Source organism: Trichomonas vaginalis, chromosome III (assembly GCF_026262505.1).
Source record: "Trichomonas vaginalis G3 chromosome III, whole genome shotgun sequence".
NCBI classification, from domain to species: Eukaryota; Parabasalia; order Trichomonadida; family Trichomonadidae; genus Trichomonas; species Trichomonas vaginalis.
In genome coordinates, this window is record NC_067205.1 from 17,957,726 (window position 1) to 17,974,544 (window position 16,819).

At 34.1% G+C, this 16,819-nt stretch overlaps 3 protein-coding genes and 1 pseudogene across 4 annotated transcripts, besides 4 other annotated features; all 4 read right to left on the reverse strand.

The window, feature by feature from the left end:
• Positions 1-3,142: part of a mobile genetic element that runs on past the window's edge.
• An 86-nt stretch (positions 3,143-3,228) lies between these two features.
• Positions 3,229-4,129, reverse strand: TVAGG3_0722340 (annotated as a pseudogene). Its single transcript has one exon. A coding segment is annotated over exon 1 (901 nt).
• Positions 4,130-4,785: 656 nt separating this feature from the next.
• Positions 4,786-5,755, reverse strand: TVAGG3_0722350 (protein of unknown function, DUF4106 family; the record flags this gene model as incomplete). The annotated part of the gene is made up of 1 exon (XM_051244182.1): positions 4,786-5,755. A coding segment is annotated over one exon (970 nt), but the record flags the coding sequence as incomplete, so codon positions are not given.
• A 278-nt stretch (positions 5,756-6,033) lies between these two features.
• Positions 6,034-6,453, reverse strand: TVAGG3_0722360 (protein of unknown function, DUF4106 family; the record flags this gene model as incomplete). The annotated part of the gene is made up of 1 exon (XM_051244183.1): positions 6,034-6,453. The coding sequence occupies one exon, from the start codon at positions 6,451-6,453 to the stop codon at positions 6,034-6,036; it is 420 nt and encodes a 139-aa protein (XP_051090770.1).
• Positions 6,454-8,389: 1,936 nt separating this feature from the next.
• Positions 8,390-8,582: a mobile genetic element.
• Positions 8,583-9,209: 627 nt separating this feature from the next.
• Positions 9,210-9,246: a mobile genetic element.
• A 4,604-nt stretch (positions 9,247-13,850) lies between these two features.
• Positions 13,851-15,212, reverse strand: TVAGG3_0722390 (regulation of choline O-acetyltransferase protein; the record flags this gene model as incomplete). Its single annotated transcript, XM_001289719.1, has 1 exon — positions 13,923-15,116. One exon carries the CDS (start codon positions 15,114-15,116, stop codon positions 13,923-13,925), a length of 1,194 nt encoding a protein of 397 aa, XP_001289720.1.
• Positions 15,213-15,215: 3 nt separating this feature from the next.
• Positions 15,216-16,316: a mobile genetic element.
• Positions 16,317-16,819: the final 503 nt, after the last annotated feature.

Here is a 16,819-nt window from a genome sequence, read left to right on the forward strand (position 1 = left end):
AAGTCAATGGAACAGACAAACCTTGTATGACACCTTTTCCTGTTATAGGAAACTGTTGGTAGTAAAAACCAGATATAAGTTTTGTATTATAGCTCATATCGTTTATACTAAACTCAGTCGGACATCCAAACATAATGAAACCTGCTCTAGTTGCAGCACATGTTACATCCGTCCTTAAAGTATTAAATAAGTCAACAAAACCTGTTGGTGGTATATCTGAGTAAGTATCTTCAAAGAAGTATTTTTTACCATTCACAACAACAAAGTCTTCTGGTGTCAAAAGAGCAAAACAGGCTTTAGTCGTCATTGTGTTTAAAGTTAGTTTACAATACCGTCCTTGAGGACTTTGTAAGTTTGTTGTTATAGAATTATATGACTCAGGGTTTTTAGTCGTAATAGTATAAACCACTATGTCTTCTGCCATTTACATATATTTAAAAGTTTTTCTGAAAGTGGAGAAGAACTTCATCTAAACTTTCACATGGCGTTTCTTGAAGTTCTCTGTCTAAGAAGTTCAAATATTTTGTAAAGACATAGAACTTTCCTTTGTCTACACGAACAAACAAAACAGGGTCTTTCATATCGTTCAAAAGTGTGTAAAGTCCTTTACATGAAATAAAGTCTATATTATTTTTCTTCAAACATCTTTCAAGAAGTTTTGACATTTTTTACTTAGCAACTAAATTTTAATGAAATGTTGTGGTCGTCAAATATTTTTATGACGTCTGGGAAACTATATTTTAAGTTCAACGTTTCACCTCCTTTCATAACGTATATCTTGTCAATGACATTATATGAAACACCACAGCAAGCAATGTCGGGTTCTATTTCTTTGATGTTTATATCGTCTGCCTCTGTCAAAAGTTTCAATAGTTCTTTCAAAATTTCATGAGGTGCGATGACATATGAGTTCACTTTTACAGGGTTGTGTTCGACCAAGTTTAACATTATACCCAAAGCCTGACAAATCTTCTCCTGAGTTTTAAGTTTGTCTTTAAGTTGTTGGTAGTCGTTCGAATATCTGCAACAGAACTTAAGTCTCTGCTAACTTCAGGGTATGTTGGTTCTTTTACAGGAACTATTGTTATACCATCTTTCGTCTTCGTATGGTTTCCCCACTTCAACATCTCTGTCTTTGACATTGACAACAACACTTTGACTGTTTGTTTGAGTTGGTGAATTTAACTTCACATCTGCCACCGCCATTAAACCTTTTGAAACACTTACGCTTCTATTTTTCGGAAATGACATTTTACTTAGAATAAAAAGATGGACGTATTTGAGTATCTCTTCGAATTGAAGCAAAACAAAGTTTACACACACACAACAATACAAGTTCATTGATAGAATAGTTCTTTATACAAACAATGGAAAATGTTATAGAATAGCAGTCTTTGCTGAACCAAAATATTTTCATAAAGCAAAGAAAGTTGGTATAACTGAAATGGTGAAAGTTCTTGACGTTGACAAAAATATAACAACAAAACTGACCGATATTTCTAAAGGTAAGTTTATCTTACAATTTTATGTCAAAACTGGCGTACTGTCAATATTTGACGGAGAGAAGTCAGTTCAAGAACAACTTACTGACCTGCTGCCAAAATCTGCTCGATGGAAGCTGTCGTTATGCCAATCTGAGGAGCCCCAGCAGGTTTCATCGAACGAATTTTCAAAAGAGCATCTTCCGTGGAAAAGTGCTATTGGTTTTGTAAACTTCTTTGCTTTCAATTCATTTGGACCGTCTCTGTCACCAGTATATTGTATTTGAACTGTACCAACAGTTGAAATACCACCCATAAAGTCTTCTGATCAGCAAATTGGAATGCCAAGCCAAAAGTTTGAACGGTCTCCATTTGTATATTGAGTTTTTTTGACTTCCTGTATGGGTCCATACTTTCACATATGGCATAATAGAACTTTGCATTTCAGGGTTAATGGTTGTTGTGAAGTTGTTGTTAAAGTTCATAGCATCTAATGTCAAGTTGTATGACCTCATATCCTCAACCTGTAGAATATTCTTCTCTTGGATATATTTGCCATCTATGTTTATATGATATTTAATACCAGGGTTGTAGAAGCAAGAATAGTCATTTATAGTTCGTCTGAACAGTACAAACATAGTATCTGCGTGTTTCATTGCAGTTGTTAAAGCAATATCTGTTCTTGCACTGCGGTTCCTGGATTTTGGTTTCCAACTTCACCTGCAAAGTCTTTGACAGATATTTTGGTGTATAGGGAAACATAAGTGGAACTGCAATATATTTGGCAGCTAAAGCATTTGAAATATCTGGGTCCAACATATAGACTGCAAGTCTGCTTTCTATTCTCTTGCATTCAAACTTTTCGCATGTGAACTTAACTGGGTCCCAAGCATCTCCAGCAGCATTGAAATAATAGTTTACTTCAGTGTTGAGGTTTGAAAACCAAAGTCTAAGTCAACTTTGTTTTTGCAAAAGTCGGCGAATGACATTTTATTTGTTCCCACTACTTCTGTAAGAGTGAATGGGTCTTGTGTTGGTGCAATGACTAAGTTATTTTTGCTTGGAGTAAGTTCAATAGAAATTTTTCCTGCCCAGTTTGGCAAGTATCTTAAAAACCTGAAGATGAGGAAAGATGACAAAGGAACTCTAAGTTTCAATTTTACTTTGGTTACTGCTGCTGCAGTTTGTCCAGAAAGGTTAACATAAACTCCTGGAACGTTAGGGTCAAGTCTTCTTATTTTCTCAATAGTTGCATACTGGTCTGTTTGTTCTCTAGCCTTGTGGTTGTACTGAGTTTCTCAAAGCGAACCATTCATAGTTTGCCCATGTTACTGTTTGACTAAGTCAGAGTTAGAATATATCTTATATCCCATGAAAACTTCTGGAGCATATTGGTATCCGACATAGAAAATTCCATTGCAACCTTTCTTGTCAGACAACTTGGCAGAAGGTTTTATTTCAATGTCTTGTTCCACGTATAAGAAAGAGTTGTCAATAGAAATTATATGAAACCTGTCGCAAGCAATATCTACTGTTGTTGAAGAACCTTCTCCAAACTCACCTACGTTTCCATAAGAAACAGCAGTTGTATATTCGTAAGTTCCAGGAACTATTTCTGACCTTCTAATGGCATTGTCGCATTCGTTATACCATTCGGAAACATTTCCATTCATAGCATCCAAAAACTGTTGGCGTTTATTCTGAGCGGCGTACATTTCATATGGGTAAAAATATAGAATAGTTGGATTTATATATCATAATAGAACCCACTCGGACCAAGCTTTACTTTCTTCCTGACTGAGTTTTTAACTCTTCTTTTTCCTTCATTGCCCTCTGCTTGAAGTTGTTGCATCTTTGCATTATGTTTTCATCTAGTATGTTGCAAATTTCCATGTCCTTTTGCCTTTTGGCTCTGGTCGCCCATCTCAGGTAACCTATATCCTAGAAAGAGTTTGTCATAGTTTGTATTTGAGTCTTCGCGTATTGTTTGCATGACTCTTTCCTGAGTTTCTGGTTCAAGCTCTTCAAACAGAGCTTGTCCATATGGAATATGCCGTTTCCAAATATATGTTTTTGTAGCCATTCTGGTTTTCTTTCCATGTTACCAACTATATCTTTTGTGAATGGGGGAAAGCTTCTACCCAATCTTTCAGTCTTGCGTCGTTTATTTCTGTAGTTGGTTTTATTTTGTCAAGGAACATGTTTTTCAATACTAACATTTCATTTGGTACTGTCCATTTGAGTTTTCTTAAATATTCATCCTTCTCGATTCATTGTCTGCAAAGTAAGTTTTTATGACATTTTGCAAACTTTCGTTTGCAAGGTCATGTACAATAGGTTCTCTTCCTTCTCCCTCCCTAACTTTCTTTCTAAACTCTTCACCAAATATACCATCTCTATGGTTCTGTGTAGTTCTTTGAGATAAATGTTTTAGAACGTCAGGTGTTTATATTTCCTTCAGCCATGTTCATTTCATACTGGTCCAAAATATCTGCATCTTTCATATCTTTCAATGGCATTAAAGCCGCGCTGAAAATACCAGCTATATCTGGTTCACCATTCACTTCCATTGCGTCTACAACTTCTTGGAATTGTGGTTGTAAGTTTATGAACCACCTATCTGGATTAGCTTTATGACCCCATCTCATTGTAGTTCCATCGTCTGCAGAAACAAAAGTAGGTTTGTTTCCATCTTGGTTAGGTTCTGAATGAACTTTAAACAATGTTTCATTTCTATATGTTTTCTTGAAATTTAACCTTTTATCTTCACCGAGTTCATCCGAAGATTGAACGTTAAATGCTCGTAAGAAAAGGGTTGTTGTATTTGTGTACATTTTTTTTCAGTACTTCCATTCTATGCTGAATATTTTCATCTGGTGTTGGAGTCTTTTGTATGTCGGCAAACATTTTTCGATATTCTTCTACTATGTCAGCCGAATTTTTTTTAGACTCTTGGAAATATTCCATATTCTCCGCATACTCTTGTTGAGGGTCAAGATTTTTCGGCTGTTCCAAATCTTCATCTAGTTCTGTGAAGTTAGTTTCCAAAGGAAGGACTTGTTCGTTTCCTTCAGGCTCTTCTAGCTGTTGTTGCTGAACTATTTCTTCCATGTCTGGTTGTATCTGAACTATTTCTTCCTGTGGAGTTTCTTGTACCTCATCTGCTGGCATTTCATATATTCCGAGACCGTTTTTAACAATTTCCTATCTACGTCATCCGCATTCATAAGCTTTTGTTCTTTCGTTCCGTCTCTATTTTTTACGCGTTTCATGACGAAAGTTGAATTGTCATTTAGCTCTGACATCAAATATCTCGGAGTAAATTCATCCATGTCATTTGGATGATATGCTATTAAATCATATCCCTTAGCGAGCTTGTATTTTCCAGGTTTGAGATTATATCCGTTTTGGTGCTGAGCCATAAAGCTAAATAGGTTCGGGTCAGTATTTCCATCCTTGAACTTTCTAATAGCTTCTTTATATCTGTCACTAAAGTCAACAGTATCTGGGAAACCACACTCTTCTTTAAGCATTTTTAAGAATTCTTGGTTTCCTTGTTCTCTACTTCTTTTATGTCCTTGCTCTGTTTGTGGTTGTTGTTGTGCAGGGTTTTGAACTGTTGGTTGTGGTGCTGGTTGTTGTGCTGGTTGTGGAGGTGGTTGTTGTGCAGGGTTTTGAACTGTTGGTTGTTGTGCTGGTTGTTGTGTTGGTTTTGGTGCATGCCTGTGTCTGTGTCCATGTGACGATGTAAATGTTTTAGGTAGTCCTGGTGCAGGTGCTTCTCTTGGAGGGTTTGGTGGTATATAAGTTCCACCAGCTGGCACATATGTTCCATCTGCAGCGTAATGTCCTACCTGACTTTTCGTTCTTAAGAAAGCATTTACTAGGTCTGTTTTGGTCTGTTGTAACTCTTTTTCTTGACTTTTCACAACAGTTGCTCTAACGGCGTCATAGGCACTTTGAACTGCCTGTCTCGTTGCTGCATCTGTTATTTTCGTCATATTTTGTGCTACTTCTCTTAACTCTTTGTCGAAACCTTCAGACTTCAGTTTCTTTCCAGATGAGAAGTCGTTCACTTGTTTCACCTTACTATGAAGAGCTTCGAAGGCGTTCTTAAAGTCAGCATTTGTTAAAGCTTCATTTGAACTGTCTTCATCCGCTTGTATTTTTGTCCTTATTGACCCTATGAGTTGGGCTGCTTTAGCGTTGGCTTGGGCATCTAACCAGTCATTGTTAGCTTTTATATATTCTGCGCTTTTCATTGCCTTTTGCATGGCTGCGTCGTTATTTTTACTTTCTTGTGCTAAGTTTTCATACTGTACGGTTTGGTTTTGCAACTGTAAAAGTTTTTCTGCCTTTACATTTGCTTCAACTTCTTTTTATACTCATCGCTATCCATATATGTCTTCAGGGCTTTTTGTTTTATCTCTTCATCTTCAGTACTTTATATTGAGTAGTATGGTTTTTCAAATTTATGACATCTTGTTCCATTTTTGCTACTTCTGCTGCTTTTCTGACACTTTTTTCGCATATTGCTCTGTACTTAGTTCTTTCAGTTGTTCTCTTTCTTCTTTTTCTCTACGTTTAACTCATTGAGTTTCTTTGTGTGTCTGTCATATTCTAGTTTCTTTTCGTTTTCGCTTATTTGCTTCTGTATGTCTATGTTTGACTTTTTGACATCTGTTATTTGATTTTTGAGTGAACTCAAATTCATTTGACTTTGAGGGTTATATGCTGTTCCGTCTGCAGCTCCACCATAGCCTGCCATTTTCGCTAAAAGTGCCGCTCTTAAACCTCCACTCTGTGCACCAAGAACTCGGTTTAAAAGCATAGGATTGCTTGACATTTGTTGCAACATAGTGGGGTCATTCAGCATTTGTTGTTGCAACTGTTGTTGTGGTGTCAGTTTTACTATTGGATGTTTCAATGCTCTCTTCCTCTTACGTATATTCTTACGTAGCTTACGTGGCATTTTAAGTGAAGTTAAAAAGCGGCTTTTGACAGACGTTTTATTGTGACTTCTTCGTAAAGACTTTGTTGAGATTTCTTCGTAAAGACTTTGTTGAGATTTCTTCGTAAATGAGTGTAAATGACCCAAAAATATATTTTAGGTGAAGAGGTGAGATTTCACCTCTTTTTTCACCTCATTTCTCACCTCTTGAATTTTCATGAATTTCTTCGTAAAGACTTTGTTAAGACTTCTTCGTAAAGACTTTGTTAAGACTTCTTCGTAAAGACTTTGTTGAGATTTCTTCGTAAAGACTTTGTTGAGATTTCTTCGTAAAGACTTTGTTGAGATTTCTTCGTAAATGACCCTAGTAGTATATTTTTGGTGTAAATTTCATGAAAATTCAAGAGGGTGAAAAATTAGGTGAAAAAACAGGTGAAATCTCACCTCTTCACCTAAAATATATTTTTGGTGTAAAATTCAAGAGGGTGAAAAATTAGGTGAAAAAACAGGTGAAATCTCACCTCTTCACCTAAAATATATTTTTGGTGTAAATTTCATGAAAATTCAAGAGGTGAGAAATGAGGTGAAAAAACAGGTGAAATCTCACCTCTTCACCTAAAATATATTTTTGTCTGATTTTACGAAGAAGTCTTGACAAAACATTTACGAAGAAGTCTTGACAAAACATTTACGAAGAAGAAGTCTTGACAAAACATTTACGAAGAAGTCTTGACAAAACATTTACGAAGAAGTCTTGACAAAACATTTACGAAGAAGTCTTGACAAAACATTTACGAAGAAGTCTTGACAAAACATTTACGAAGAAGAAGTCTTGACAAAACATTTACGAAGAAGAAGTCTTGACAAAACATTTACGAAGAAGAAGTCTTGACAAAACATTTACGAAGAAGAAGTCTTGACAAAACATTTACGAAGAAGTCTTGACAAAACATGAAAACATATATAATTTGTGAAAAGTGAAACATTATATAATGTTTTCGACCAAGAAGACTAACAATTTTCCGAATAAAAGCTTCATTATACCATTCATCCTCAGGGCTAGAAGGCACGAAGTGCCTGGAAGCCCCACTCCCTTTTTTTTTTTTTTTTTTCCTTTTTTTTTTTTTTTTTTTTTAATATAATAATAATATTTGATAAAAAGATATATTATTTATATTTTTGATTTTTGAATTACGGAAAAAGTGAATTGTTAACTTGATTTTTTTATATGGTTAATTTTTCAAATGATATTATGAAGATCTAAAATATTAAAAGTAAAAAATTGAATTACGGAAAAAGTGAGGTCAAAAGTGAAATAAATTTGCAGAACAATTTTCATTGAAATAAGACATTGAGTATCACACTTTAGTGAATCAACATCTATAAGAATGAAGTGTTTTGAAGCTGAAATAATATTGAATAGAAATTAATTGTTTCTGAAATTTTGAATGAAATTATGGGAAATAAAAAAATTACTAAATATTGTATTCATACAAATATATTATTTTAAAGGAAAAATAGATGCTGATAGAAACGATGAAAAATTTTGAAAACTTTACAATTAATTTATGTTCGTTAACCACAGAGCTTGCAATCCAAAGCTCACGTTAGACTACAAGAGTCATGAAGTCTCATACTAAGGGATATCCAACATATATTTTAATAATCTAATGTTTGTGACAAATATTCAACATAAAATTAAGTTTTCGTTTCGTTACAAGGCATTCATACTTTGGAGATATCATATTTAATGTACAGAAAAGTTAATATTAAACAATACATGCTAAAGAATTAATAAATAAGATAATAAAATAAATTTATACGTAATTACTTTCATTTAATATGCTTTATGCTGTATAATATTGATTAAGAGGCATTAAAAGGTTCCATAGTCTGCTTTTATAGGCAAGATTTTTGATAAAAATTTTAAATTTTGAAAAATGATGAGAAAAGGAAAAAAAGGTAAATGAGAGCAAGAGGAGGGAAAAAAAAGAAAAAGAAAAGAAAGGGAAGGGAAAAATAAAAGAAAGAAGGACATATAAAAATTTAGATGCGCATTCTTAATGCCGAGGCGGCTTGCCGCCGAGGCGCGATTTTTTTAGGCCTCTACGGTAACCCGGCAATGTTTTTTTAAATCTTGTACAGCCCTAACCAAAAATAATTGTTATAATTTAAATGAAGAAGTAATTTAAAACGATTTTATTTATGATCAAATTTTATATATTTTTTTGGATCAAATCCATTTTAATAGAATTTATATACTATTCATCTATTAGTAAACACTACCGTATATTATTTTTTAAGCTATCTTATTTTTTGAACTTTTATTCAAATCTTTGGTCGCAAGAAGAATTGCATGATAAATAAAAACATTTAATCAAAGTCAATTTTATTTTTCATATTCAAATGGACTGAGTGTTAACATTTAACATTTTTTGCTAATTGTCGTCAAAAATTAGGCGTAAAGCAAAAATTGATATTTCATATGGTTTTATGATAGATAAGCATTATATTCCCACTCATTATATTCGTAAATTTTGAGGTTTATCCTTCGCTTTTAAGATCATTGAATTTGATTTTTATATAAAATAGTTATATATTAGAAAATAATATGAGTTTATGTGATATTATTTTTCAGAAGATTTCATTCTATATGCCTATGAAAAGTACTCTCAAAACTAACTTTTTCCTAATTATAATTAAATCTAGAATATTGTATTATGCTTAGTATTATTTCATTTTTCTCATTCAATTTAGAATTTACAAATGTCAAAAAATTGAGAGCTGTCACTTTTGATGAATTTCTGTTTATTACATATTTAGTTTGGTCTATATTTTGAAAGCAAAATATCAAATTCAAAATATAATATCAAATACCCTCAATTTTTAACTTTTGCAACTCCAAAAACCAGGTGTTTTTCCAGAACTACCATCTAGGATGAGTCCTAGGAGCTATAATTCTAGGGTTAGATGATACCCACTTAGTACTTTTATTTGTATATGTTTTAGTGGAATTTGGTGAGGGGTCATGAAATTCGTATCTAATTTGCTATCATCTAAGCTGGTAAAAGTTAGAGAAAGCTATTTACTGGTTGCATATTACAAATATACCTTGTAATAGAAAATATAAGTGTTTGTGATTTAAATTCGCTCAATTAGCTCGAAAATTTGTTTTATATCCATGACAAACTAACACAATCCTATTTATGTGATTGCCAATCTGTTCCCAAAATATATCAGCATGAATATATATATATTGATATTATTTGCAATTTCATCATTAAATAGTACTTTTTTCTATTTTTAATTTAGAAATAGTATATTTATATGATAGCGACACAAGATTTTAATTAAAAAATATATGTTATCGATCATCACACTCAAATTGAATTTCAAAAATTTTAGAATTTTTCAATTTCAATATTGAAAATATATTTCTTATATCATAGCGATTCATGTTATAATAATATGGAGAAAAATATTGTTTTAAATCTAAAATTTAAAATGAATGATTGGGCATTACATTAATCCAATTTATTGTTTATTTGTTAATCTAGTGGAAACAATAAATATTTTGGAGAAACAAAAATTTGAAATTTGAAATTTTGAAAAAAATGCATGAATCGGTAATTAAACATTGATTTATTAATTTATTAGCCATGCTTTTGATGTTGGTCTTATTCTTAAGCCGATTTAAAGAATTAATTTTTCCAAATCGTGTTTGACATTAACACATATAGATATATCAGGAAAAAAGGTATCACTTATCAAGTTATTGGTTTTTATGTATCTCCTAACTTTGCCTCGTTCTGAATACAATTCTAGTTAACGAATTTTAAATAACTATATGAAGAATACATCATTTTGGTTTTATTATTATTAAAATGATATATATTAGCTATGCATATGCTTGTAAGAATATTATTCCGTGAATTGGAAACAGAAAAAATAAATTTAGACAGAAAATGCATATCTTTAAAAAATAATATGAAATTTAGCTTTGATATTATTATCCGATAAAATATGCATGATAATTACTCCGCAAATAAAATTTAGGAAGCAAGTTGTGACGGTTTGGGCGGTTTTCAATGGCCACAAGGAAAGGAAGTATCGTTTTATCAGGCAACAAGAGGTCTTGAAATGAGTAAAGGACTGATCACCCTTGAAAGGTTCAAACTTGCTTGCGCGCCGCAGTCTTAAAAATGATATGTTTCACTTCTGGTCGAAAATTTCAACCTCTATGACAGTTGTTGGGTGAACAATTGTGTAGCGGGATGAAATCTGAGTGCGGCCTGGGCTGCAGCATCAATCTTCCCGGCATCTTTACCGCAATCATCTCTTAGATTGCACACAAAGTTGCGAACGAGCAGTTTTCTATGCGGTAAAGATGCCGGAAAGAAAGAGTCGATGTGAGGTTCTTTTCGAGGGCTCCTCGAATGGAACAATGTTCCGCGTTCATAACTTGAACGCGGAAGTTTGACCGACAAGAGTGCATTATGCACTCCTGTCGGTCGCAGTGTCTCATTCAGGGAGACATTGCCTCTGCATGTCTCCCAGAATGGAACAATGTTCCGCATTGATAACTTGAACGCGGAAGTTTGACCGACAAGAGTGCATTATGCACTCCTGTCAGTCTGCATGTCTCATTCAGGGAGACATTGCCTCTGCATGTCTCCCAGAATGAGACAATCTTCTGCAATCAGAATGTGATTGCAAAACTTTGACCGACAAGAGTGCATTATGCACTCCTGTCGGTCGCAGTGTCTCATTCAGGGAGACATTGCCTCTGCATGTCTCCCAGAATGGAACAATGTTCCGCATTGATAACCTGAACGCGGAAGTTTGACCGACAAGAGTGCATTATGCACTCCTGTCGGTCGCAGTGTCTCATTCAGGGAGACATTGCCTCTGCATGTCTCCCAGAATGGAACAATGTTCCGCATTGATAACTTGAACGCGGAAGTTTGACCGACAAGAGTGTATTGTGCACTCTTGTCAGTCTGCATGTCTCATTCAGGGAGACATTGCCTCTGCATGTCTCCCAGAATGAGACAATCTTCTGCAATCAGAATGTGATTGCAAAACTTTGACCGACAAGAGTGTATTGTGCACTCTTGTCGGTCGCAGTGTCTCATTCAGGGAGACATTGCCTCTGCATGTCTCCCAGAATGAGACAATTTTCTGCAATCAGAATGTGATTGCAAAACTTTGACCGACAAGAGTGTATTGTGCACTCTTGTCGGTCGCAGTGTCTCATTCAGGGAGACATTGCCTCTGCATGTCTCCCAGAATGGAACAATGTTCCGCATTGATAACCTGAACGCGGAAGTTTGACCGACAAGAGTGCATTATGCACTCCTGTCGGTCGCAGTGTCTCATTCAGGGAGACATTGCCTCTGCATATCTCCCAGAATGAGACAATTTTCTGCAATCAGAATGTGATTGCAAAACTTTGACCGACAGGAGTGCACAATACACTCTTGTCGGTCAAACTTCCGCGTTCAAGTTATCAATGCGGAACATTGTTCCATTCTGGGAGACATGCAGAGGCAATGTCTCCCGAATGAGACACTGCGACCGACAGGAGTGCACAATACACTCTTGTCGGTCAAATTTGCAATCAATTCTGATGGAACATTGTTCCATTCTGGGAGACATGCAGAGGCAATGTCTCCCAGAATGAGACACTGCGACCGACAGGAGTGCACAATACACTCTTGTCGGTCAAACTTGCGTTCAATTCAATGCGGAACATTGTTCCATTCTGGGAGACATGCAGAGGCAATGTCTCCCAGAATGAGACACTGCGACCGACAGGAGTGCATAATACACTCTTGTCGGTCAAACTTCCGCGTTCAAGTTATCAATGCGGAACATTGTTCCATTCTGGGAGACATGCAGAGGCAATGTCTCCCAGAATGAGACACTGCGACCGACAGGAGTGCACAATACACTCTTGTCGGTCAAACTTCCGCGTTCAAGTTATCAATGCGGAACATTGTTCCATTCTGGGAGACATGCAGAGGCAATGTCTCCCAGAATGAGACACTGCGACCGACAGGAGTGCATAATACACTCTTGTCGGTCAAAGTTTTGCAATCACATTCTGATTGCAGAAGATTGTCTCATTCTGGGAGACATGCAGAGGCAATGTCTCCCGAAATGATACCGTCATACCAACACCAATTTATTCCTTCTTTCCATTGTCATACAATTCAATATTTTTATCAATCTTAATCAACTTTTTTTATTCTTCTTTAATTCAATTTATCTTTCTCCTAGAATATCTATTCCTTTAACAGACATAAAATCACTAATCGAGCTTTTTCAATACTCAAAATTTCATATAAATCTTTGTTATTTTTTCTCTCATCGCTTATTTTATTAAATATACATATTTCCTCTCACATATCCCTCTTCATATATATTGGATCTCAACACTCATCTATTAGAACAATATATTTTCGCTTAATCTCATATTATTCATTAACAATCTTTCATCTTCTTATTTCTAGTTAACCTACCAATATATATATAGAATATATGCCCAATTACATATTCAGATACATTAAATTCAAGAAATTCTTCTAATATTATTCTCCTATTCATAATAAAATCATATTTAGTCTCACATCACAATTCTATCAGTTCTCCAATATCATATCATATTGGTAACATCACATATATCTCTTATAATATCACTTAAATTTGTATTTTTTTATTAATTATATTTAATTAGTTCTACATTCTATTATTATAGAGGTTTGACAAACTCATCAATAGTTAAAATCAAAATCTATTCAGAACTTTGAATCTAATGAAAATTACATTTCGATATCTTTTTGCAAGCTTAATTTTTTGTATTATCTTAAAATACATTTAGTAATGTTATGTACGTATTGAATTCAAATTATAGCGCAGTAACATGCAACTCATCTTGAGATTCACATTTCATTTTCACAATTATTGCATATATACATCAATAACATATTGTACTCATATATCTACACGACTCTAAACTCAATGACATCAAATAATGCTTGTAATATTTAAAATAATTTTTGCATTTTTGATTCTCAGCTTAACTTCTATAAATGTCACCAAAACATTTCATTCCTACCAAGAAATAATATATTAGTAATTAAGCGTTTATTACCATTGTTACTCACATCATATTAATTCATTTTTGTAATTTTTTAAATAAATGACTGGAATCATAAACCCTATGTACCCATATCAACATGTTAAAATTTCAAAGTCTGAAACTTAGTATACATTGAGTTTCATGAAATCAGATAATCTCGTAGATTTCTTAAATATTATACATTGCTGGCCAATAATGATGCAGCATGATTCTCCATCATATCAGCATTCTAAACATATCTTTATTTTGTCAATTGGCATAAATTAAGGGTGCTTTTCAGGCGATAAATGGTATTTTAGATACTTAAATAAACAAAAGGAATAAAATATATATAATTATTATGTTATTAAATATCAATAGCCTCATTATCATTTTCTTCGGGATCTTCCTTCTTTTCTGAAGAGTGTAAATAAAAATAATCAAAAATAGCCACGCCTGTAAATGCAACAACGGCAAATACAACAATACCTATAGTTAAAATGATATATGGAGGCAATCTTGTCTTATTATGAACTATTTGAAGGGGTGTGCTTGATACTTTTATCTCTAACTTAGCGCCTTCAACAAAAGGATTTGATGTAAAGTGCATCTCTTCTAAGGTGACTGATCTACAGAATCTTTCTGGATTTGGGCAAATAATATTTGCTGTTGTACTTCCCCATGCATTCTGGACGCGTTTTGAAAACGTTTTTCCGATGGTGTCTTTTGTGCAATTAATAATATATTGTTTGTTATATTTGTCAGGAGAAACTGCATTAATGGAGAAACTATCAAAACCATTGCATGAATAATTTCCACATGTCAGCATTCCTGGAAGAACAGCGTCACCGGTTTTGCAAACATTTGATGGATATTTAAATGGAATATAATCATATGACCAATCATCGCCTATTTTAGAAGAATCCAAGACATTGTAGAATTCTTTTCCATTACAATAATGATTGTAATAGGAATTATTATTTGGACACGAAACAGTATTGATTGAATCACTGTTTCCATAGAATTTAAAAGAGAATCCTGATTCTTGAGGATATGTGTTGTTATAAAGATATAAAGCAGGGAATGACATTTGAGCTGCTCCAGTCGCAAAATTTTCAATTGGATTTCCATCAATTGAATCTTTGTTTCCCCAAACTATTGGTTGTAGCATTGACCAATTAACGTCATAATTTCCAGTATCAATCAAAAATGACATTGAAACATCGGTCAAACGGTTAAAAGGGCCGTTGTGTGTTTGAATATTTACTCCAACCATCATTTCGCTCATGTAAACGCGGGATTCTGGGTGAGCCAAGGCTGTTTCTTCTCCACCACCATCTTCAAGTTCAATTCCTGACCAGCAATATTCACCATTATCACCATAAAAATATTCCTGGCCAAAATGATTGACAGCAAATATATGTGCTTGGGGAGTGTTTAAAAATGTAAATGTTTTTCCAGATTTTTTAAACGAACAAGTAATATTCTTATGTGGTTTAGGATCGTTACGAGGATGATACACGTGATACAAAGATGGAGTTATTCCGAATGCATGGCACATTTCATGTACTAATACAAAGAAGTAGTTGTTGTTCCAATCATTATAATTGCTTACATTAGATGGAATAAAAGCTGCATTGATAAAAATTGCACCTTGGATTGTTGTAAACGAAAACGATAAAAACGGTTTGGAAGAAAAGTGACACTTTACATGGCAAAAAATAGAGCCTTACTTTTGAGATACTTGAGATTGAAACTGAATCTTATGAGGCGGTGATCTTGAATCACTACCTCATAAGGTTCAGTTTCATATAAAATTTGTTGCAATTTGTTATTCTTTTGCAATTATTTCTTATAAGATTTTACATCTTTTAGCGGGGAATGTTTGTTATCATGTATATATTATAAATATCTACACGATAACGAACATTCCTCGCTAAATTGCTGAGAAACTTTGAGGAAATGTCGAACAATTTCCTCAAAGTTTCTCAGATTTATATAGATCACTAGTGTCCCCTAGGCACTGATTCTGGTTCAGTACCTAGGAGGCTCTAGTTCTCTAACGAACTGATAAAATGTTTTTAAATTTTTGGATATTGCTACCTGTGAAGCACTGACTTCAAGTCAGTACCTCACAGGTAGCAATTACATTGAAAGATGGGGAGAAACTTTGTCCGAATGTTAAACTATTCGGACAAAGTTTCTCCCATTTGTAGTGGAGATGGAAGGCTTTGAGGTATATTATATTAATGTATACCCCAAAGCCTTCCATCTCCACTTGAAAGTTCCAAAATTTTTGGGTTAATAGTTTGCAATTAACCCAAAGTTTTGGAACTTTCTAGAAGAATTGCAGGGTAAGAGGTACATATTCATACTATGTCTCTTACCCTCCAATTCCTTCCTTAACATAAACAAATTTGGAGTTAATTGTTTGCAATTAACTCCGGGTTTGTTGACCTCCAAATGAAAATGAAAGGGTAAGAGGTATATAGTGACCCTATATGCCTCTTACCCTTTCATTCTCATTAATTATGGGAGAAACTTTGGCCGAATGTTAAATTATTCGACCAAAGTTTCTCCCATTTTTTGAAGGGATTGGAGGCTATGAGATACTGATGCAATGTCAGTACCTCATGGCCTCTAATTCCATCCTGAAACTGATCAAAGTGGACCTTACATGCATTTGAAATTTGTCATGTAAAGTCCACTTTTTGAGAGAGAGGATTTGACTGCGTCAAATCCTCTTTTTCGTTTACGAGAGGATAGGTCTACTAAAGCTTTCTTCTAACTGCACTGCACCTGCTGATGCGATCGTATTTGATTCATTACCAAATGGGCGTAGAACAGGAGTTACATACATATCAACATTTTCTACAAATTTGTTCTTTGGAATTGCCGTAAAATTTGCATAATTTTCTAAATAAAATCCACTTGATAATCTTTGAACCGATAATAAATGTTCAAAGTAAGTCTTCACATTTTCTAATGTTTGTATAATGATATTTTGCTGTTGTTCTGTAATGATATCTTTGGTGGAACAATTATAACCTTGTAACCACCAAATTTCTTGACCATCATGAGTGCAACGTAGTGGATCATTTACCGATCCATTAATGTAGCTGTAATCCATCGTTATTCTAATTGGTTGAAATGGAATGAATGTTCGGGATGAAGATCTTAGATGTTTTGGAGCTGGAGTATGTCTATTATGAATCCTCATATGGCCACATGGTTTCTTCATTGATTCAGCAACATAAAGAAGGG